General features: G+C 57.0%; 7 protein-coding genes across 8 annotated transcripts; all 7 read right to left on the minus strand.

The window, feature by feature from the left end:
* Window positions 1–410: 410 nt before the first annotated feature.
* Window positions 411–2,704, minus strand: H310_03035 (hypothetical protein). The gene is made up of 4 exons (XM_008866776.1): window positions 2,179–2,704; window positions 1,999–2,124; window positions 1,614–1,950; window positions 411–1,532 (listed from the first exon to the last, which is right to left on the minus strand). The coding sequence occupies exons 1-4, from the start codon at window positions 2,620–2,622 to the stop codon at window positions 568–570; spliced, it is 1,872 nt and encodes a 623-aa protein (XP_008864998.1). The 5' UTR covers window positions 2,623–2,704; the 3' UTR covers window positions 411–567.
* Window positions 2,705–3,268: 564 nt separating this feature from the next.
* H310_03036 (hypothetical protein) lies at window positions 3,269–5,238 on the minus strand. The gene is made up of 4 exons (XM_008866777.1): window positions 4,997–5,238; window positions 4,589–4,913; window positions 4,402–4,523; window positions 3,269–4,342 (listed from the first exon to the last, which is right to left on the minus strand). Exons 1-4 carry the CDS (start codon window positions 5,219–5,221, stop codon window positions 3,350–3,352), a joined length of 1,665 nt encoding a protein of 554 aa, XP_008864999.1. The 5' UTR covers window positions 5,222–5,238; the 3' UTR covers window positions 3,269–3,349.
* Window positions 5,239–5,482: 244 nt separating this feature from the next.
* On the minus strand, window positions 5,483–7,924 carry H310_03037 (hypothetical protein). The gene is made up of 2 exons (XM_008866778.1): window positions 7,673–7,924; window positions 5,483–7,628 (listed from the first exon to the last, which is right to left on the minus strand). Exon 2 carries the CDS (start codon window positions 7,431–7,433, stop codon window positions 5,505–5,507), a length of 1,929 nt encoding a protein of 642 aa, XP_008865000.1. The 5' UTR covers window positions 7,434–7,628; window positions 7,673–7,924; the 3' UTR covers window positions 5,483–5,504.
* On the minus strand, window positions 7,848–10,195 carry H310_03038. 2 transcript variants are annotated; one of them, XM_008866780.1, is made up of 12 exons: window positions 10,070–10,195; window positions 9,743–10,018; window positions 9,573–9,678; window positions 9,467–9,522; window positions 9,180–9,409; window positions 9,043–9,132; window positions 8,870–8,988; window positions 8,778–8,823; window positions 8,629–8,726; window positions 8,406–8,568; window positions 8,302–8,355; window positions 7,848–8,251 (listed from the first exon to the last, which is right to left on the minus strand). In XM_008866780.1, exons 1-12 carry the CDS (start codon window positions 10,182–10,184, stop codon window positions 7,940–7,942), a joined length of 1,665 nt encoding a protein of 554 aa, XP_008865002.1. In that variant the 5' UTR covers window positions 10,185–10,195; the 3' UTR covers window positions 7,848–7,939. The 2 variants fall into 2 exon arrangements, with proteins under 2 accessions (XP_008865002.1, XP_008865001.1); XM_008866779.1 differs by having other exon boundaries at window positions 9,180–9,424.
* Window positions 10,196–10,455: 260 nt separating this feature from the next.
* H310_03039 (hypothetical protein) lies at window positions 10,456–12,077 on the minus strand. Its single transcript, XM_008866781.1, has 4 exons — window positions 11,702–12,077; window positions 11,333–11,656; window positions 11,096–11,277; window positions 10,456–11,036 (listed from the first exon to the last, which is right to left on the minus strand). Exons 1-4 carry the CDS (start codon window positions 12,038–12,040, stop codon window positions 10,715–10,717), a joined length of 1,167 nt encoding a protein of 388 aa, XP_008865003.1. The 5' UTR covers window positions 12,041–12,077; the 3' UTR covers window positions 10,456–10,714.
* Window positions 12,078–14,164: 2,087 nt separating this feature from the next.
* On the minus strand, window positions 14,165–15,344 carry H310_03040 (hypothetical protein; the record flags this gene model as incomplete). Its single annotated transcript, XM_008866782.1, has 7 exons — window positions 14,165–14,190; window positions 14,242–14,315; window positions 14,369–14,427; window positions 14,487–14,526; window positions 14,567–14,629; window positions 14,708–15,036; window positions 15,111–15,344. The coding sequence occupies 7 exons, from the start codon at window positions 15,342–15,344 to the stop codon at window positions 14,165–14,167; spliced, it is 825 nt and encodes a 274-aa protein (XP_008865004.1).
* Window positions 15,345–16,718: 1,374 nt separating this feature from the next.
* On the minus strand, window positions 16,719–18,304 carry H310_03041 (homoserine O-acetyltransferase). Its single transcript, XM_008866783.1, has 4 exons — window positions 17,799–18,304; window positions 17,593–17,754; window positions 17,274–17,547; window positions 16,719–17,216 (listed from the first exon to the last, which is right to left on the minus strand). Exons 1-4 carry the CDS (start codon window positions 18,237–18,239, stop codon window positions 17,005–17,007), a joined length of 1,089 nt encoding a protein of 362 aa, XP_008865005.1. The 5' UTR covers window positions 18,240–18,304; the 3' UTR covers window positions 16,719–17,004.
* Between the last annotated feature and the right edge of the window lie 787 nt (window positions 18,305–19,091).

Genomic DNA, 19,091 nt, shown 5'->3' on the forward strand with positions numbered 1-19,091 from the left:
TTAGTTCGTCGAAAGGAGACGCCATGATCGCAATCCGCGTGAAGATGAGGTCTTCCCGTGCACCAGGGGGGGAGGGTGCTCGACAAAGTGTGGTTGATGACCAAGTACACCGCAGCACGGGCAACAGCACGACGAGGAGGGGAAGCAGGCAAGACAGACTAAAGCTGAAGACAACAAGAACCACGGAGACGCAACATTCACGGCCACCTAGAACGCAAGGAGCGACTGGCAGGTCAGCTCGACGATGCTAAGCATTTGCAAAAAAGGCTTCCTAGTCGCCACGATCACCCTGCAGCTGCGCGACACGCCAGCGCAGTGGCCATCGCGACCACAACCTACTCGGTATGCCTGGAAACGATACGACCAACGCTTGCTTGATCTCGTGCTCGGGTGGATGTATGTACCGAGGAGAGCTACCGACGCGTGTTACAGTATGCATGTACCCATCCACACCAGATCAGGTCGGCATCTACCAAGTAGTTGGTACAGAGGGGTTGACCGCGCCTCGGCGCAAGTTTGGGGAAAGTACTTCCACCGAGTCCGTTCAAAACAAATTACTCAGGGGGTCTACTTGGTGTGCATGGTAGCCAAAAACGCCAACGCTTCGTCCTTCTCGGCCGCACATCGCTTCTTGTCCCACTTGAGCAGCTGCGCCATCATCGCAATCACCTTATCCATGACTTGTTCCGTCGCAACGGCGTCGATATACGCGAGGCGGGTGCGGCGGGCGAGCACGTCCACGGCGCGGACAGCATACTCCTGCTGGACGGCAAAGATCACTTCCGACTCTACGTACGGGTACTTGGGGTGGAGGCGCTTGGGGTGGTCGCCGGCCTTGCGGTGCAGGAACCCGCATTTCTCGAGCTCGCCAAGCTGCAGCGCGCGCGTGCCATAGTTCTTGGTCAAATGCTCCGCAATGTCCTTGTCCATGTGGTACTTTTCCCGGAGTGTAATCGTGATGCGGTCGAACTTTTGGCTGCATACTTCTCCGATCCGGTCGGCGCCGACCAGCTGCATCATGCGCGTCTTGCAGGCGTCTTGCGCCAGGTCTGGAAACAATGCCTGAACTTTGTCGATCGTGTCTTGGGCCATCCTGCGGTAGGTGGTCCATTTGCCTCCAGCAATCGTAACCATCTTGGACGGCGACACGTCGAGCACGTGCTCGCGTGAGATTTGCGATGTGTTGGTGGGGTGCCGCGGATCTTTCACGAGCGGGCGGATGCCGCTCCACGACGACCGAACATCGGCTTCCGTCACGGTCGCGTTCAAGTACCGGTTCGACTCGTTCAGGATGAATTGGACCTCGGCTTTCGTTGGCGATGGCAGCATTGTAATGGCCGACTCCGAATCGGTCGTGCCAGCTAGCGTCCCATTCTCCCATGGCAAATAAAACAATACACGTCCGTCCGTCGTTTTGGGGATGATAAGCCCCATCCTGTTGGGACTAAAGTGGTCTGGAAGAACGACGTGGACCCCTGCTGCGGGGACGCAGATCTTGTCGGCGTCCGGGTTGTCCATCAATCGAATGTCATCTATGACGCAGACGCGCACGAGCTCGTTGGCACTCACCAATTCCAATCCAAGGCCATTGTGTGTTTTACTCGAGACGGTACCTGTGAAAGGGCCGGTTGCATTGATCACAGCCCTGGCGTGGATGTCCCATTGCTCGCCGGTGTGGGTGTCCTGCACATGGACACCACAAACGTTGCCGTCGTTGTCCTTGAGAAGGCGTTGGACTTGAACGTAGTTGGCAGCTGTCGCGCCACTCTGGACCGCCGTCAGCACCAGTGACAAGTTCATGCGAGTGTCGTTCATCTGGCCGTCGTAGTACACAATCGCGCCTTTCAGTCCGTCCTTCTTCAGGTTCGGGTACTGGTACATGGCTTCGTCCGAGTCGATGTAGTAGCTCCCTGGCACGGAGCGACCGTGGCCAGCCACGAAATCGTACATCTAATGCAGCAGTGTCAAGAGCATGATGGCAAGTGGTGCTGCTGGTACCTTGGCACCGACCCACATGTACGGAATTTCGGACCAAGTGTAGATCGGGATCATGATGGGAAGTGCGCGATTCATGTATGGTGCTGCTGCAAGCATGTGCTTGCGTTCTTCCAGCGCTTCCAGGACCTTTTCCAATGACGACGACGAATCATGCAAGGCGTTGCCCAAGAAAGAGCTTACCAGTTTGTACGCTGCTATGTCAAGTTTCATGAAGGCGGTCTCAAGGTATCGAATCCCGCCATGGATCAATTTTGTCGACCGTCCCGATGTGCCTGCACCGAAATCGCTGCGTTCGACCAAAGCAACTTTCATCCCACGCGTGGCTGCATCCAACGCGCAACCAGCGCCAGTTGCACCTCCACCGATGACAACCACATCAAACGAGTCCTTGGCCTTGAGCTTCTGAAGCTGCAGCTCACGATCGGGCACTTCCCACGGCACAATGACATGGCCGTCGTCGCACTCTATGGGCTTGACGTACTTGAACACACCGTTCTTGTCCTTGTTGTGGCTGTCTGGGTGGTAGACCGTGCTCTTGTTGCTCGTGGTCGAATACGTTCCTGCGGTTGCACCAAGCAATGACACTGCCACGCGACGGTGCAGCGGCGACGCAAGGCGGTACATAGCTGCCGTGACAGATAAGCGTCGTACGCGCGAGTGTTGCGAAGGTGCTCTTCTCCTTGGACGTCCCTGCGGTGGATATGCAACCGTTACGAAAATCCTCGGCTCTGATTGGCTGGTATCCGGATCTCCTGGGGTCTACCCGGATATCGCCGCCGACCCCAGATAAAATAATTTTTTTCAACCAATCCAACGCGAATTCCTCGAGGTCGGTGTTGACGAAGCACAGGCGGATGGGTTCGCGGCAAGGCGCGCCTTCCATGGCATGGCGTGTTCGAAAGGAATGGCGTGATGTGGCGCCGCTACGACGCTGGCAGTCCAGCCACGAGCACGCACGCAAAACAGGGGCAGGAATCTCTGCGCCACCACATGATGGACACTTGGCGAATATATCCTTTCTTGCCCATATCAGAACTCGTTCGATAGGACACTCCAAACCATCGACTCCATGGAGAATTTTCACATGGCGCCGGCGTTTTGAGGCGCGATGAGGTGTAGTAGATGGCTGCGAGACACCTCGTTCAGCACAGATTTCCGAAGGAACATGGGCCTGGTGTTGAAGGTCCCCATTCTTCTTTCAGTTCGAGTGCCAGTGTCGATGGCCGTACGTGCCTGCAGAGTTGTGAAGCCGACCTGGCTTGTTTTTCACTCAAGGTAAAAAGATGCGCCGGTGCATTACCATTCAAGTTCTACGATACAAAAGCGTCCAACAACACCATCCTCACGTGCTCTAACCGTGGTTGGAGCCAGAGCTTCCAATGCGAGACACGCGCGGTCGAAGGCGGGCGGCCGGGTCACACCGACTACACACGCACTTGCCGTTGATGGCGGGGCAGTGCATGATAAAGTTGTGGCTAGTGTACTTTTTGTGGCCATTGCAAAATTGGCGGTCGCAAACGCTGCAGTAGTGCAGACCAACGTTCCACCCACCCGTCTTGGTTTCCTTCGGGTCGAGGCAGATGTAGCACTGGTCGCGGGGAATGAGGGGCGCGGCCGGTGCGACAGCGGGCAACTGGACCGGGTTTGTCGCCATGTACGTCGACTGCGCCGACTTGCTCACGAGACCGAACGCGTTGGTAGCTTCGACGACAAATTTGTACGTTTGGCCAAATTTCAAGCCCGTCACATGGCACACCGTCGGCAGCGGGCGATCCGTGAGCTTGATAAACATGGTCGATCCCGCTTCATCTGTCCATCGAACGCAGTAGCAGACAATGTCGACGTGGTTATCGACCGGGCGGTCCCACTTGATGCGGAGGCGGGCCTGAGTCGGGGATGCTGCGTGATCGGCAACGTTGTCGAGAGTCACTTCAACGCGGGTCGGTGCATTCGGTGGCAATCGCCGGACGAACCGGAGGAAGAAATTGGCGTCGCCATAAATGAAGGCGCGCAAGGGAGCCAGGAACAGAACCGTCACGATGAGCACTTCGTCGAGCCAAAACAAGTACGTGGCGTAAAAGACCCACCACGATGTCGAATCGTCGGGGCCATCCGGGACGACAGGCACGACCGCCGCGGCCGTGTACGTCACCGTTGGCAGCGACAACCCGCCAATGTCGGTGCATTCAACTTCCACACGCTTGCTTCGGCCAAACGAGTTCCACGTGGTCACGCGGTAGCTCTTCGACGTTGCGTCGAGGTCGTCGTCCATGTCGGTTAATACGTGGCTGTGACTTGTCTCTTTGCCAAACGTCAACGTGTGCCAGTCGTTGTGATGTTGCACCTACGGCACGCGATAACGTCATGAGATGTCACCATGACACGCGATGCCGGCACGCCAACCTGGAGCTGGTAATGGGACGAAGCCGACTGGTCGGGCGGGGTCCATTGCAGCTTGATCTTGGGTGGGCGCGACGCCTTGGCTGGAACCACCGCGCACTTGGTTTCTTTGATTTCTGCTGGCGCTGGAGGCAGTCAACAGGTTAGGTGCAACCAACGAAGTAGTCGTGAATTCCGAACGCCAACCTACCTTTGCCGACTTGGGCGATTTTGCGCTTCATCATCAGCGCGAGTTGCTGGCGATGGAGCGAACTCGCAATCCCGAGCTCAGCCAAACGGTCGCCGTTGTTCTCCATGAGCAGTGGAAACGTATAACCCGACACAAAGTGGTCGCGAAACACTTGAGCGTATTGCGGCAAGTGCACCGAGTACGACACCCAGTCAGCCACTTCGTCCACAGTCATTTCGGCGCCGAGAAGAGCGTACTGCGTATCGAGTTCTTCCGTGGATACGAACGAGTCGTCGTTTTTGTCCATCGAGTTGAATTCCTTCGAGACATGGTCGACTTGCAACACCTGCACACGACAAGGCACAGGTCAGGTCCGTGGTCATAATCGAGCACAAAACCATCGCATGCACAGTCGACGAACCCACGTACTGAGCGCATTTCGTCCTTTTCGATACGACCGCTCGCGTCCGTGTCGAAAGCATGATGAAGTTTCTCTCGCAGCGCGGTGAACTCCTTAGGATTCATAATCCCATCCTGGTCTTCATCTTCCATAGCATGCATTGTCGATGGCACGACATCTGCATCGACTGTGGTCATACTCAGGACGAACAGCGCCGCCACATGCCGCGCCACAACCCATCGGCCCATCACCATCTTGACACTTAATATCCTGAAAGGGACTGCGCCACGTTTCCAAGTCAGATATCCGGATAATGGTGCATCTTCCGGATGCGACAGGTTGTCACGTCATTGGTGCCATCAACGCATCAACGAGATGCGCATCGCAGTCGCCGAGTCGGCGGCACCTGCGGTGGTTTCTGGACCCAGCACCCATTGCCGCTCCGTCGCCCATGACTCGACGGGAGAGCGGATAACGTGGTGGGCAGCAACGCCATCGGCACCCTCGCAAATCGATGGGGAATGTAAGATGGTTAAATTAGAACACCGAGGATGTCGTGTGTTTGGAGTGCTTGAGGGTCGCCTTTTTCTGAATCAGCGTCGGCACTTCGTCGTAGGGCGACCTGAACGGAGACGGCTCGACGGCAACCTTGACCTCGTCCTTAATGTGCTTGAATGCAGTCTTTGCTGGTGGCGGACTGGCTGGTCGAAACGATGACTTCTCCTGGGGGGTTTTCGCGCGGTGCTGGAGGGTCGGTAACGGGTCGCTGTGGCCACTTTCCCTCGACAACGAGCTGCCACCGTCGCTGCTGACAGGGCGCTTGGACTTCTTCGGCTTGGCACCGAGCACCTGGTCGATTTTCTTGCTTGCTTTCTTCCACTTCTTGGTGATCTTGACCGTTTCCATCGTTTCGACAATCGCGTCTCGTTGGATCTTGGACCGCACGCTAGCTTCTTTGCGCTGTCGCACCAAGTCGACTTTTTGTTGGAGCAGCGACTCGGTGCGCTCTTCCGCCTCGCGGATCTTGCGCAGGGTCTCGAGCCGCTTGTACTCTTGAATCCGCTTCATGCGATCGACGTTGCTCAACTTGAGCTGTTTGTGAATGAGCCGTTGTTCCCGGCGTAGCTGGAGCTCTCGATTGTGTGCCTCCTGGACGCTCTGCACGTTCTCTTCGACTTCTCGCTGTTTTTCCAGCAGCATGAGCTTTTTTCGCTCTTCCTCGCGTCGTGCTTCCTCCAACACCATCTGTCGCTTCCGCTCCATCAATTCCATTTCTTGATGTGCCAGTTCACGCTGCCGGTCCTGCTCCTCCTTCATTTGAGCGCGCAACAGCTCAGACTGGCGCTGCTTTTGTCGAATTTCGCGCTTCCGTTCGAGCTCGACACGCCGGGCTTGCTTGAGGTTCTTACTGATGCGCTTGCTCACCATCTCCCGCCTCTCTTCCATTTCGAGCGTCCGTTGTTCTCGCTGCTCCTCCATCATGCGATTGCGCGTCTCTTCGGCCAACGTGAGTTCGTCCAGGCGTGCTTGGATTTCAGCCTGCTGCTTGGCCACGATCGCCTCGGTCTTTAGGCGGTGCTCCTCGGCCTTCTTTTTGCGCTCTTCCTCGCGCATCTTCATTTCAATTTTTCGGAGCCGTTCCTGGCGAGCTTTTTGGTCGGCCAACTCTTTGTCCCGCTGAAACATCTGAGCCGCGAGTTGCCGCCTCCGCTCCTCGGCGGCGTCCTCCTGCGCTTTCTTCTGGATCTCTTTGATACGCTTGAGCTCGGCAAGCTCTTTCATGCGCTGCTGTTTTTCTGCTTCCATCGCGTCGTGCATGGCCTTGTCCCGGATTTGTTTGTCGGCTGCTTCCTCGGCGAGTCGGTTCATTTTCATTTCAAACTCGAGCATTTGCTCGATCTCACGTTGCTGGCGAAATTGCACCTTCTCCAATCGACGTTGCTCGACCTCAATCATACTCGACGCCTTGTCTTTGTCGGGGCTGTCGGCTTTCTTGGGCGAATTCGACGGCGACCGATGCGGCGGGCGGAACGAATTGCCCGTCTCGGCTGCGTCTTCGTCCGCCAGAATCTTCTTCTTTTCGGCCCGGACGAGCTTCATTTGGTCGTGGCGCCGCATGCTATATGCCTCATGACGCATCTTCTGCACCGCTGGCGACACCCCGTTGTCCCCAAACGAGTCCAAATCGCGGATCTTGAGCGTCTCAGGGTTCACGCCCGTGCGGAGACATGCCTCTGCCGACCGCGGCGTGAGGACAATTTTCTCCGGCGGTGGGTTGATTCCGTTGGCTTTTAGTGTCGACAGCGTTGAAAAGACCTCCTCGACGGTCTGCGGACGGAGTTTTCCTCGCTTTTTCTTCTTCTTCTTTGACGGACTCAATTGCGCCGTGTCTGTCGTAGTGCTCGGCTCCACCACACTCGCATGGCTGCACGGGCTTTCCTGGGCGTACGCCGCCTCGGACGTCATGGAGAAGCCAGGCAAAAAAGGGTATTTATAGGAGCGCGACGGTCGACCGACACGAGCAGTTTCGCAGAGGCTTTGTCGACGTGGCTATTCTTGGCGCGTCGACCTCGCCAGCACAAATTTCCAGGTCGCGCTAGTCGCAGTCACTCTGCCGCGTGGCGAGGATTGCAAACACCATGGCGAATGCACGGAGAAGACCTGCGTCGATGCATTCAGTACACGTGAGGCACAAGCTTGCTCACGTTGATGGCGATGTCGACCGTACGAGAACGCCAGTGCAGTCAATATGTCTTTCATGGAAGTGGACAGTGTTGAGGTCCGGGTTGACTACCCGAAGTTGGAGTGGTCGTGCGTGCTCGTTGTACCTAACAACTAGCCTTCTTTACGAAATGTGATCGCTGAAAGCACACGAGTGTCGGCGCAGCGATGGCAGTCGCTGAAAGCACACGAGTGTCGGCGCAGCGATGGCAGTCTTGGGAGACAAAACAGACTGGTGCGAATCCGCAGCATTACGCTAAACTGGCAACTACCAAGTCCGAGTTGAGTGCGTGCACGGCATGGAGCACTTTGCCAACAGCGTGGGTGTTGGCTTCTCGAAACACGAGCGGCCAGTCGGGTCGCATGTATTCCGGCGAGTGAATAAATTCAAAGCGCAGCCGCACTTGACGCTGGTCGCCGCCGTCGCCTTCGTCAAACACCGCAACCACTTTCGCCAGTTGTTGAATGGGTCCGGCGTGTACCACCCCTTGGATATTCTCCTTGAGCAGCATGGACGCATTGAGCACGTGGACTTGCGCATCAAACTGGCGCGTCGCGATCGGCTGCTCAAGTCATCAACATCGACGGCACCATCGCATTCCACGAAACGTACGCTGAGATTGGGGTGGACGAGCATCATGCCCCGGCGCATCGACGCCATTTCAATCTAGCGCAGGCAGCTGGTCATGACCGACAAGGACATGCGAAACACAGTACATCGTCGTGGTCGAGGGATGTAACGAGAAGCGCCGCTGTCTGCCCGGCAAACACGCACTTGGCAGGGGTGCGCTGGACCTCGATGCTTTTCACGTGAACGCCATAGAACGCCCCCGAGTTGGTCGGGCCGAGCAAGAGAGACTCCCCTACGTGGACCGTGCCGCTAGGAGCGTTCGAGGTGAGCAGTCCAGCTCAAGTTACGTCATCTTGGCACGTGGTCTACCTTTGAACCAACCCCGTGACGATCGTGCCCACATCGTCTGACGGAAAATGGCCGCTGATGTGGAATTCGCAACTGCAGTGGCGAACCGACGTCCATTCCTGCAACCTTTTCTCAACCGAGACAAAAAACGACGCGCCTCATGCACGTACCCTAGTGGGATGGATCGACGCAAGAAATTGCTGGAGCAATGCCATGCTACAAGAAAAACAGTCACAACCAAAACGCGGCGACGGAAGCCTACTTCGTGCCGGTGACGTTGGAAACGTGAAATACTGGAATGGGGACTGCGTCTTGGAGAACCTGATATGCTGCAAGGTCGTCGGCGGTTGCGATAACGCGAGGAGGCGGCTGGTGCAGCATCTAGCTCCACAGCTCCATGAAGAACCGATTCCATCCAACGAAACTGGGACGCACCGACAGCGTCGAGTGGATTCCGTCCACGGTTTGTTCTATCCTGGAATGTGCCGCCAAGTCGACTTTGGTCACCACCACAAACACACGGATCTAGAATGCACTGTGGAACTCGGAATACGCGAGGCGGACGGACGCACCCCCAGGCCAAGAACAATGCGCAGATGCTCCAGTGTCATGGGCTGCACCCCCGTTGTCGCATCCACAACCAACATGGCGTAGTCTGGGAACTGACTCGTTAAGCCCGACGCCGTGATTTTGAGGTAGCGCTGATGCCCCGCGAGGTCACTGAACATGATCAACTTGGTGCTTTGCGCATCGATGCTCGACGCGTTGCGACTCTCGAGGGAGCTGAACTTGCAAATTTTGCCTTCGTTCGTCACGCCTGCACAGCTCTGGGGGGTCGTGTTCATAAGGACCTGCTTACCAAGAATCTGTTCGCTGATGCTAGATGTGCGGCCGTCTTCAATTTCGTGCAAGTGCCTGCCTCGACATTATCACGATGCGATGGGATGTGTGTCAGGAGTACATACCGAAGCACTTGCATGCGAGCGAGCCCGTTCCCGTCGTCCAAACAACCCCGAGTTAACACACCGATAAGGGTGGATTTGCCGCTGTCAAAGTCGCCGATCACAGACACTGCAGCATGGGATCGTGAGGGAGTGCAGTCGCGAGCATGACATGGAATCGACCATCAAGGTACCTCGCACTTGCTTCTTTGCATGGGTTTCGGCAATACGACTGATCGCGACACGTGCTGCTTTGTACGTGTCGGACGTGCCTGGGCGCACAGTGTGGACTTGCATCTCGGCCGACAACACTTGGCACATGCGACAGAGTGTGTTCAAGCTCGTTTCCAAGTCGTGAGGGGGCATCCCAACGACCATGCCATCGTCAGCAACTCCGAGTTCGTAGAACGCATACCCGTGGCCTTCGTTCAGCCGCCAGTTCAACTGGGTCACGAGATGTTGGAACCGATCTACCCACGACATCTTGCCACGACTGGGATGCACCTAGGAAATGACTGTACCTGCCGTAGGGTGGAGCAATTGCAGCTTGTACTCGACGTTCCCTTGCTCTACTTCTGCCGGCAGAGCATTCATCGTGGTCCGTCGGGCGCTGTCTCCGTCGGCCGTATGGCACATTGGCCGGTAGAACGAACAATGGCGAGTTCATGAAACTTCTCGTGGCGTGGTGTATCAAAGAATATAATGTATACTATTCAAAAGATAATAAAATAAAAAATGGTCCGTTTCGACCCTAATTTGAAACCGGACCACCCTGGCAAGTTCAACGTGCGCCGATCGCGGCACCATCAACAGGGCGCCGGGTGAGGGATCGCGGCGTCGGGACCCTGTCCAGCAAGTACGTGGCAGTGACCGCACTGTCCCTGTGCACTGAAGCGCAGTGACTTTCACTCAAACGAATGCACTGACGTGCATGGGCCATCGCAGTTTGTGGTCTTGGGTGAAAGCATGCCGACCGAATGAGCCATCTCTCATTCGAGTTCATCGACACCTTGCATTCGAGAAACAACACCGATACACCAACTAAACCCTGGTCTACCCCGCTAAAGTCGACGCCGCCACGTCCATGGAGTGCGGTGGGGAGGGCATGCGAGACGTCTCAGCTGATCGTGACCTCCTTTGGCGTCCTTCCTCGTCGATCCCTCACTTCACACGACCAGGTGTGGTGCATCGCATGCAATACACGGGTTGAATGCGAGCGGCGTGGCATCCTCGTCGTGCTTGAGTTGTCTATAGCACGCACCTTCAAACTTGTTGCGGCAGAGGCGAGCAACATCGTCACCCATGACGGTGACGTGGCGCTGGAACTTGACAAACTTGGTGTGCTCGTCGCCGGCGTCGCTGACATCGCCGCCCCAAAACCGCGCTTCGTCGTCGAGGCTCACGTAGCCGTCTTTCGTGAAAAAGTGGGAATTCAAGTGCAAGATGCGCACGCGGGTGTGGCATGGCGTGAGGCGATCGAGCACAACCCTGCACAACACCAACGTCGCGTCCTTATCAACGTCGTCATGGCTATCGTAGTGACTTACCACGCCATGCGATTCCGCTGACGCGACCCCGATGGCACGATCGCGTCGTCATGGATGTTTTGCCCGACAAACACGACCCGATCCGGACCGTCGGCGTACTCGCGGCCCAAGTAGTTGACTGTTTCGTCGGGGCTCGTGATCGTGTGGCGGTAAATCATCTTCTCTGGCATGTTGTCTAGCACCTGCAAGGACATGGCGAGTTCGGTCGATGCGACACATAGGCCAACGCGGCAGTACCTCGGTGTGAAGCACAACGAATCCGCCCAGCATCATGGACCGCCACACGTTGTCTCGAAAGCACTCGACAACAAACTCCATCGGCATATCCATCTCCTTTTGGTACCGCCACACGTACTGCATGACGTCGGGGTCGGTCGAGTCGATGGCAAAGTCGCCGCTGATCTCTTCTGGCGCGACGGACGGAAACGCATACCGTTGAAACACCGCTTCCGTGTTGTGATACAAGTGAGCGGTGATCCAGTCGAACCCGACGACGCGCGATTCGGGGCTCGCGAGCAGCGTCACGTTTCGCCACGTGTGGGTTGGTGCGGTGAGCGCAGTCTACGAGAGATGCCGTCTGCGTGGACGTTGGTACGGGTCCCTTACCGCGTGGCGCGTCTGGACGTTCACCCATGCCTGCAAAGTCTTGAGCAGCTCTCGTTGTCCATGGCGTTGGCGCCGAAGTCGGCGATTTTCGTCCACGACGAGCTTGCAGTCCTCTTCTAGCCCTGCGGCCACGTCCTTCCAGGACAACGCGTACCCTGACATATCGTCATCACGTTGCGAACTCGCCATGTGGAGCTGCGCTAGCTGTGCTTCCAGGGCGGCGACTTCGTCCCTGAGCGAAAGCATCTGCTGGACGAGCTTCGCTTGGAAGATACGCTGCTTCTCGCGATTGTATTCGCGCTTCTTCGCTTTCGCCGCCGCGGCCGCGTCCGTCTCCATCTCTCTGCCTTCCCCGAGGAATGGCCTCCGAACATCGAACGCTGAAAAGAATGTTCGTGAACGACGTTTTTCTATTAAACGCGTTTTTTCACTGATTTGAATTTCCCATCTTCTGCTTTGGACACCACGCCGCGGCGACGACGCGCTGGGATGACGGCGTCAGGAGGCTGAGCTTCGTGCGACCCGTGGAGAGTCGACGCCAAGCAAACCTGCACACATTGATGGAGCAGTTCATCCACCCAAGATGCTGCGCAAATGGAAATTTACCACCAAAAGCCCGGCTTGACGGTCCGTGTCGATCGACAAACGAGTTCATGCTCTGCCGCTTGGGAGTCACAGCCGCGTGAAACAGTTGGTCGTCGGCGTGAACGGTCTGCGGCACGAGGGCATACATAGGTCAGAACATGATGTCATGCGGCCGTGGCGATCGAGTACGTGGCGTCGCCTCCATTTATCTTGTTGAATGAGCCCCAACCCGTTACAACAACCAACGCCCGCCACCAAAACTCACCCACGCCCTTCTTACCGGTGCATCGGCGACCAGTGCAAGCAAAGTCACGTCGGGCACAACCGTCGCCATCGTGAGCCCCGTCGTCAGTTGGTTGGGGGTGGAAGGGCGAGTTGAAGAGCGGGCACACATCGTCGAAGGAAGCGTCCAAACGACGCTGGTCGCGGCACAATTAGTACACGAGTCCGCCGGGGTTGCAAGTGTCCATCACAACGTCGTCGATGACGTTCGGCGACTTCAACGGGCAGCCATGCATGTACCCCTCGAACATGCGAAATCCGTGTTGGCGTAGAGATAGAGTGTGAATTGAGCCACCACCGTCGTTCACGACCACGCGTCTGCGCACAGCGCGAAGTTGCGCCAAGACTTGAGCGACGACGACATTGCACGTTCCTCGATCATCATGCCGTGAGAACGCCTTGAGCAATCGGACAACGCTGGCAAGGCGGGACGTGGCTTTCGTTACCGCCATGAAGTCCACGACCTGTCGTCGTTGGTGTTTCGTTTGACGATGCCAAGCCATCTCTTGTCTCTGAAAAAGACGCCGTGGTATCGGCCATCGCATCGGCCATTTCGTTCCAAGACGGCAACCGCGTCGACGCTGGTTCGTCCCCCTGAATCAACTGTGCGCGTCGATATGTGCTTGGCGACCTCAGCTTCGCACAGCGACGACGTCCTGGGAGCGTCTGCTTTGGACGACACGATGTGATTTCTGTGTCTGCGCATTGTTTCACGCACCACCTTTCGCGCAATGGAATGCTGACCCGACCATGTCGCACTGCTCGCTGCCTTGACGTTGTAGTGTACTGACGTACGAAGGACCAGGCGGCACTTCGGCAATAGTTTGCCCATCTCACAACATCGCATCAGAACCACACGTCATGTACTTGGTCGTGCGGCATCGAAGCTGCGACACCCTGCCGTTCCCAACATCGCGGTGACGCATTCGATCCCTGGTTGGGCGCCGTCGAGGTAAATGCTCACCGACGCTGTGCCATGCCCTCGCAGTTGGATGTGTCCGACAAACGAGGACTCCGCCATCACCTCGATTGACTGCGATTTGCCTCGGGATATCACGGTGAATGGGGCACATGGTGGGGGACATGGTTGTCGCCAGCATGTTCATGGATCTTGTCCCTGTGCAGATATGCCGGCAAAGTTGTCATCCTTGGAGGTATTGGAAGGCGATCGATGGAGTTGGGTGGGGTTGGGTACATGGGGGCCGACAGACAGGCTGCGTAAGGTATTCGTCCGTCGCAGCGATGCCATCGTGAGCGCACTCCATCGATTGCGGTTATGTGGGCGGCACTTTCCTTGTAGCCTAGCTACCACCTTGGAATGTTCTTGTGGACTCGAAGGACGTGTGCCGTGCAGCAGCTCTAGCACTCGCCACTCGGTGGCATCCCGCACGTCGCCAGCCGGCTCTGTGCATGTCCCAGTCGTGACATGTAAACGAAGTCACGGCTGACACCGCCATGCATTAACTCTGCCAGGAACTGCCTTCTGCTGCGACCTGTTGTGCCATGTACATCGCATTTTCACTTTGTTGTAAAAGTCCTCCCCGAACGAGTCGCCGTTGCGGTTGGCGACGTGCCGCACGTGATCCGCAAAGTGATCTAGTTGGTGACGGGTCGTGGGAAACCTGGCAACGTCACAGCCCCATCGCAACGCTTCGTCCTCAACGCTGACGTACCTTTCCTTGGTAAACCCGTGCGAATGGATGCACCTTGCTCGGACGCGAGTTCGGCCACGCCTGCCAAGGCAATCCTACAGCGCCGACCTGCGGTCACCACCACCCCCTCGATGGAGATGCCACTTACCAAATCATTCGATTCCGCTGGAACCGCGCGGTCGGAAACACAGCGTCGTCGTGGACGTTCTGAGCGACGAATACACACCGATTTTTGGTCGGTGGAACTGCCGCGCCAAGAAGTGCACCGGGTTGTTGGGCCCCCATTCCGTGCAAGTCGCGGAGCATCTAGCGAGACGGGTGAGGCTCTGGACGACCTGTCGCTCACCGTGCCTCGTCGTCGTGGCTGATGGCCACGTTGGCCTCGATGGTCCATCCCCGCAAGTGGAGCCTTCAAGTACACGTAAAAATGCACGTGCCCTTCATTTGCCCGACGAGGTTCGGACGAGCAAAGATGTCTCGGACGTACTTGAGTGATGCGGGAAAGTCCCGGTGGCTCCGCCACACGTACATGCAGCAGTCGGGATCCGTCATGTCGAGAGAAAATTCAGACACGGCGTCGGACGGTGGAAACCCCATGCGCTGAAACGAGCTGTCGCAGTGGTGGTGGAGGTATCGCGTGATCCAGTGTCGAAGGCGCGAGTCGCCGCGACGCGGGGTGGGCACCCAGCGTTGCAGCAGGCGCTTGGCGGAACAGGTTGGAGACACCGCCGTCGTTGGCGTGAGCTCCAGCAGTGCATGAAGAGGGTGGAGAAGAGTTGTTACGGGGATGGGTCGAACGTGCATGACCCACCACTGCTGCATGGACCGGATCAACGTGGCGTGGTGGTTGCTCTGATTTCTCGCAGTGTCGTATTCGTGGCGAATCTCACGTCGCACTCTTCCGCAGAGCATTCCGCCATGTGGGTCTGAGATGCCTGGCGCTGGAGCAAGTGCTCTCGGATCTCGGTTTCCAGCTTCCTCGTCAAGTCCCTGAGGTACAGCGCCTTGGCGGCGAGGCGTTGGCGATACCGATGCATCTTTTGTCGTTCTTTCATGCGGCGCTCGGCGTTGGCATCGAGCCGCGGGGTGGCAGCGCCTGTGGCAGTGTGGTCGACGTGCACCATCGGGTCGCAATGTGCAGAAAATGCACCGAGTGAGTTTGCGACGATGATGGCCGGTCTACGTGGCTTGGATAGGTTGGCTACACATGCCGTATCCTTAGCTGGATTCGAGTCGCGAGTTGCTTGGCTAGTTTGGGCATTTGAATTCTGATTGAATCGGGCTGCAGCCCTGAGCTGACCGCTATGCGACGGCCAGCGCAAACCACGAGCCCGAAAACGAGTTCTGCTAAGCACAACAGTCCTCCAACATTGCGACAAGAGCCGTGGACCGCACGACAGGACAGCCGACGCATGTGCTCCGTCGGGTGAGCCCATGTCTCATTGCATCGTTCGCGCCTGATGTCGACACCAACAAAAGCGCTCCAAAGCACACTGTCTCGAGGACACGTAAATTGCCGCCATGCATCTATATCCGTGGCTGCACAATGATAGCATCTGTCGAGGTCCGAACGACGAGGCGATGACCACACTGGCCAAGAGAGTGAGGCGCGTCGGACGTACACCAACACAGCACCGCCCCCCGCGGTGGTTGAAGCCCCCTCGACGCAAGGTCGGCAGCAGCCACACGGGATCTGCAGCGTGGCGGGATGCGGATCGCACCTCCAAAGTCTTCTTGCTGCGCTGTGTTTTTTCACCGACTGGGGGGAACGTGTACCAGTCAGTCTACTTGGCTATGTCTCTCCGTGATCATGCTGACGACGACACGGGTGACGGTGCAGATGACGAAAACCGGGTCCATGCAGGTGACGATGCGAGTGCCAAAATTTGGCACAAACTGAGGCGGGGCAATTGCCACTCGATTTCTCGGGAGGGGTCGAACTCAAACCTGCACGCAACCGTGCAGTTCCGCCGCCAACCCCCCGGTAACGCGCAGCGGCGGCAACCTCACACGAGTGGCTCCAGCTTACCGGCGGCCACTGGGTGATGCAAAGTGTGACCTGCTTCCAATTTCCTGTGGATGGTATTTCCTCGTCTACACTGTGGGAGGCCTTGTACATACATGGCCGTTGGCAGGGCTTTCACAGATGATGTGGATGTCTCCATTGAAAGGCATGGCGCGTCCTAACGCTGCTGTCGTTGGACTCATCACCATGGCGCGCTACATGTCAGCACGAAACCAGGAAGCACGTCGTGGGGGGGATGGTGGCCGGCGTTCGCTTGATGCCTCGACTTCGCCTCGGTCCGTTTGCAGCGAGATCGCTCAAACCATGGGGCTCTATCGCGGGATGTCCTTTTCATTTATGTGCAAAGATGCCCTCGTGCAACACGAGGAGACGCCCGTGTGACCGATCGCGATGGACTGTCCAGCTATATAAGCGCCGGCGCTGTACCCTCCCCCCCTCACGTAAGCACGCCGATTCTACCCTCAACATTTCGTGCAGCAAGCGTGCGCTGCATTCATGTCTTGCAATGCGTGAGTCCGTTCTGCCGCAAAGCGAGGTACTGCTACATTGGCCACTCGTTGGAAGCATTGCCGCCGCCGCTTCCATGACGTTCAAGTCAGAGGTGGCTCGCATGTTGAGTTTACAAGAGTCGCACGATGGGGGGCATCTGTAGCCAAGTCGACGCCACGAGGAGGAGGGTGGGTTCTTGTCGGATCGAGTTGGGTCGAGTGCTGCTGGCCATGTCGCGCGAAAATATAAAACGCCATCGGCGTCACAACTTAGCCCAAAAACGAACGCACCGCTTGACCCACGGCATCTTGCTCGAGTAAAAACCCGTCGTGGCCGTGTGGCGACTGAATCACGCGAAACGTCGAGTGCGGCAAGTACGCGTGGAGCTGCGCTTGCTCGGTTATGGGATAGATCACGTCCGAATCGATGCCGACAATCAAGACTGGCAGCGCATGGAGCAACTGGCACGCTGCTTCGACACCTGGAAAGACAAAATGCACAATCATACGATCGCAATGGTCTCGTCGGCACAACGCACCGCCTCGGCCACGACCGATGTCGTGGGTGTCCATCATGTTCATGATCGCAATATACGCGTTCGCGTCAAATCGAGAGAGAAACTTCCTGCCTTGGTAATCCAAGTACGATTGCACAGTAAACGTGGACGGGTCGTCGTCAAGGGCATTTCGCCCGAACTTGTCGTTGTAGACGCCGTGGGTTCGGTACGTGATCATGGCGATTTGTCGGGCCAAGGCAAGGCCGCTGTGCGGGGGCGACGCGCTGTCATAGTCGCCGTTGTTGTAGTTTGGATCCTGTCAGTTGAGTCAACGACGTTATACGGAGTTGTTGGTGCGTACTCTATAGATGGCTTGCCGCTGGACTTCGCTGATGGCGATCTGCCATCCCGAGTGCTGGGCTCCGCACGCAATGACGGCTATCTTTTGAACAAGCGCTTGTCCGAGGAAGCCCCATTCGAGGGTTTGCATGCCGCCCAAGGATCCGCCGACGACACAAGCAACCTACACGACCAAACTCAACGCACATTCCAATCGGCTGGACTCACCTGACTCGCACCGATCTCCTCCACAACCAGACGGATATGGAGCCGAACAGTGTCTCGAATCGTGACAGCGGGAAACGACTGACCGTATTGCTTTCCCGTGCGTGGGTTGATGGAAGTCGGGCCCGTGGTGCCATAGCACGACCCGAGTACGTTCGCGCACACGACCAAGTACTTGGACGTGTCGAACGGCTTGCCGTCGCCGAGCAGGCCACCCCACCAAGAATCCAGCGCTGCGTTCCCGGTTAGGGCATGACAGACAAAGAGCACATTGTCCTTGGCGTCGTTGAGCGTGCCAAACGTTTTGTAGTTGACGTCGACGGCTTCTAACGAGACGCCGCTCTCGAGCTCAAAGGATGGGACGTGAAATACTTGTTTGCACGCCTCCATGACGCCATAGTCGTCTTCGATGGCCGGCTTGGCAGGGGTGTCGACGGGAGGCATCGTCGAACGTGTTGCAATCGTTGCGAGTCAAAAAACGTCGACGGCTCGACCGAGCGAGCCGTCTGTGGCCGACGCAACCGCACGCTGGCTTATGATTGGGTTTCCAACGCGACAGGCGGAGTGGCGGAGAGTGGCCAGGCCACTCTCTAAATCCTTCCACTCTCATGCGACAATATTTAAATGCAACTCGTTAGAGAGTGGCCAAGATCACTCTCGATATGCCATCCATCAACCATCCGATCGCACCACCACGGCCAACAAATGCCGCGCCACCACCACATCGCTCGTGCAGAGTGGAGCAACGCCACACCAAAATGCCCATCCTGAACCGTTCTCGAGACTATTCTTTGCTACAATCTCGTTCAAGGAGACAGAAGAGTCGACAATAGATGGCTTCCACACTGTGTCGACACTGTCTTCACCAGGCAAATCCACTACCAGGGAGCTATTGATGGGTAAAATTTTCCTGGTCCAGATGGCATGCCCTGCGTTTCGGCGGCCTCGAAGCATCCGCAACAAATCGACGTGGGAGCGCAGCCACGACATGTTGTCGTGGCACGTACCACACAATCGATCATCGGGTGACTTTGGTGCGAATACACGTACGCTTGCGAAATGTCTCGGCGAGTTGCGCGTGCGTCGCATCGTTGTGCGTGCTTTGACCTCACCGTTTCAGTCGAGTAACTGGCGTGTCGTGTCTCTTCAACCGCCAATCAGACTCTCGCCAGTTTCAAGGATGGCCAATCAAACCATCCAAACCGAGCCTTGGCACTGGCCCACCACGTTTATCATTGAAATGCACACTGCACGTCGACACAACAAATCCGCCTTTTGCATGCACTCAGCCGACTT

The sequence above is a fragment of the Aphanomyces invadans genome, assembly GCF_000520115.1.
Source record: "Aphanomyces invadans strain NJM9701 unplaced genomic scaffold supercont1.4, whole genome shotgun sequence".
Classification (NCBI taxonomy): domain Eukaryota; phylum Oomycota; class Saprolegniomycetes; order Saprolegniales; family Verrucalvaceae; genus Aphanomyces; species Aphanomyces invadans.

Excerpts from the sequence above, each read along its gene's own strand:
- H310_03035 (XM_008866776.1), bottom strand. The coding sequence starts at position 2,622 with ATGTACCGCCTTGCGTCGCCGCTGCACCGTCGCGTGGCAGTGTCATTG. Across the intron at positions 1,951-1,998 it reads ACATGTGGGTCGGTGCCAAG|ATGTACGATTTCGTGGCTGG; the intron begins GTACCAGCAGCA and ends CTGCTGCATTAG. Across the intron at positions 1,533-1,613 it reads TGCAACCGGCCCTTTCACAG|ATGACATTCGATTGATGGAC; the intron begins GTACCGTCTCGA and ends TCTGCGTCATAG.
- H310_03036 (XM_008866777.1), bottom strand. The coding sequence starts at position 5,221 with ATGGTGATGGGCCGATGGGTTGTGGCGCGGCATGTGGCGGCGCTGTTC. Across the intron at positions 4,914-4,996 it reads AAAAGGACGAAATGCGCTCA|GTGTTGCAAGTCGACCATGT; the intron begins GTACGTGGGTTC and ends TGTCGTGTGCAG. Across the intron at positions 4,343-4,401 it reads CGTCCCATTACCAGCTCCAG|GTGCAACATCACAACGACTG; the intron begins GTTGGCGTGCCG and ends CGCGTGCCGTAG.
- H310_03037 (XM_008866778.1), bottom strand. The coding sequence starts at position 7,433 with ATGACGTCCGAGGCGGCGTACGCCCAGGAAAGCCCGTGCAGCCATGCG.
- H310_03038 (XM_008866779.1), bottom strand. The coding sequence starts at position 10,184 with ATGTGCCATACGGCCGACGGAGACAGCGCCCGACGGACCACGATGAAT. Across the intron at positions 9,523-9,572 it reads GCTCGCATGCAAGTGCTTCG|GCACTTGCACGAAATTGAAG; the intron begins GTATGTACTCCT and ends ATGTCGAGGCAG. Across the intron at positions 9,425-9,466 it reads CATCAGCGAACAGATTCTTG|GCGTGACGAACGAAGGCAAA; the intron begins GTAAGCAGGTCC and ends AGAGCTGTGCAG.
- H310_03039 (XM_008866781.1), bottom strand. The coding sequence starts at position 12,040 with ATGGAGACGGACGCGGCCGCGGCGGCGAAAGCGAAGAAGCGCGAATAC. Across the intron at positions 11,657-11,701 it reads ACGTCCAGACGCGCCACGCG|ACTGCGCTCACCGCACCAAC; the intron begins GTAAGGGACCCG and ends CATCTCTCGTAG. Across the intron at positions 11,278-11,332 it reads TCGTTGTGCTTCACACCGAG|GTGCTAGACAACATGCCAGA; the intron begins GTACTGCCGCGT and ends ATGTCCTTGCAG.
- H310_03041 (XM_008866783.1), bottom strand. The coding sequence starts at position 18,239 with ATGCCTCCCGTCGACACCCCTGCCAAGCCGGCCATCGAAGACGACTAT. Across the intron at positions 17,548-17,592 it reads AGCGGCAAGCCATCTATAGA|GATCCAAACTACAACAACGG; the intron begins GTACGCACCAAC and ends CTCAACTGACAG. Across the intron at positions 17,217-17,273 it reads CATCGGTCGTGGCCGAGGCG|GTGTCGAAGCAGCGTGCCAG; the intron begins GTGCGTTGTGCC and ends TTGTCTTTCCAG.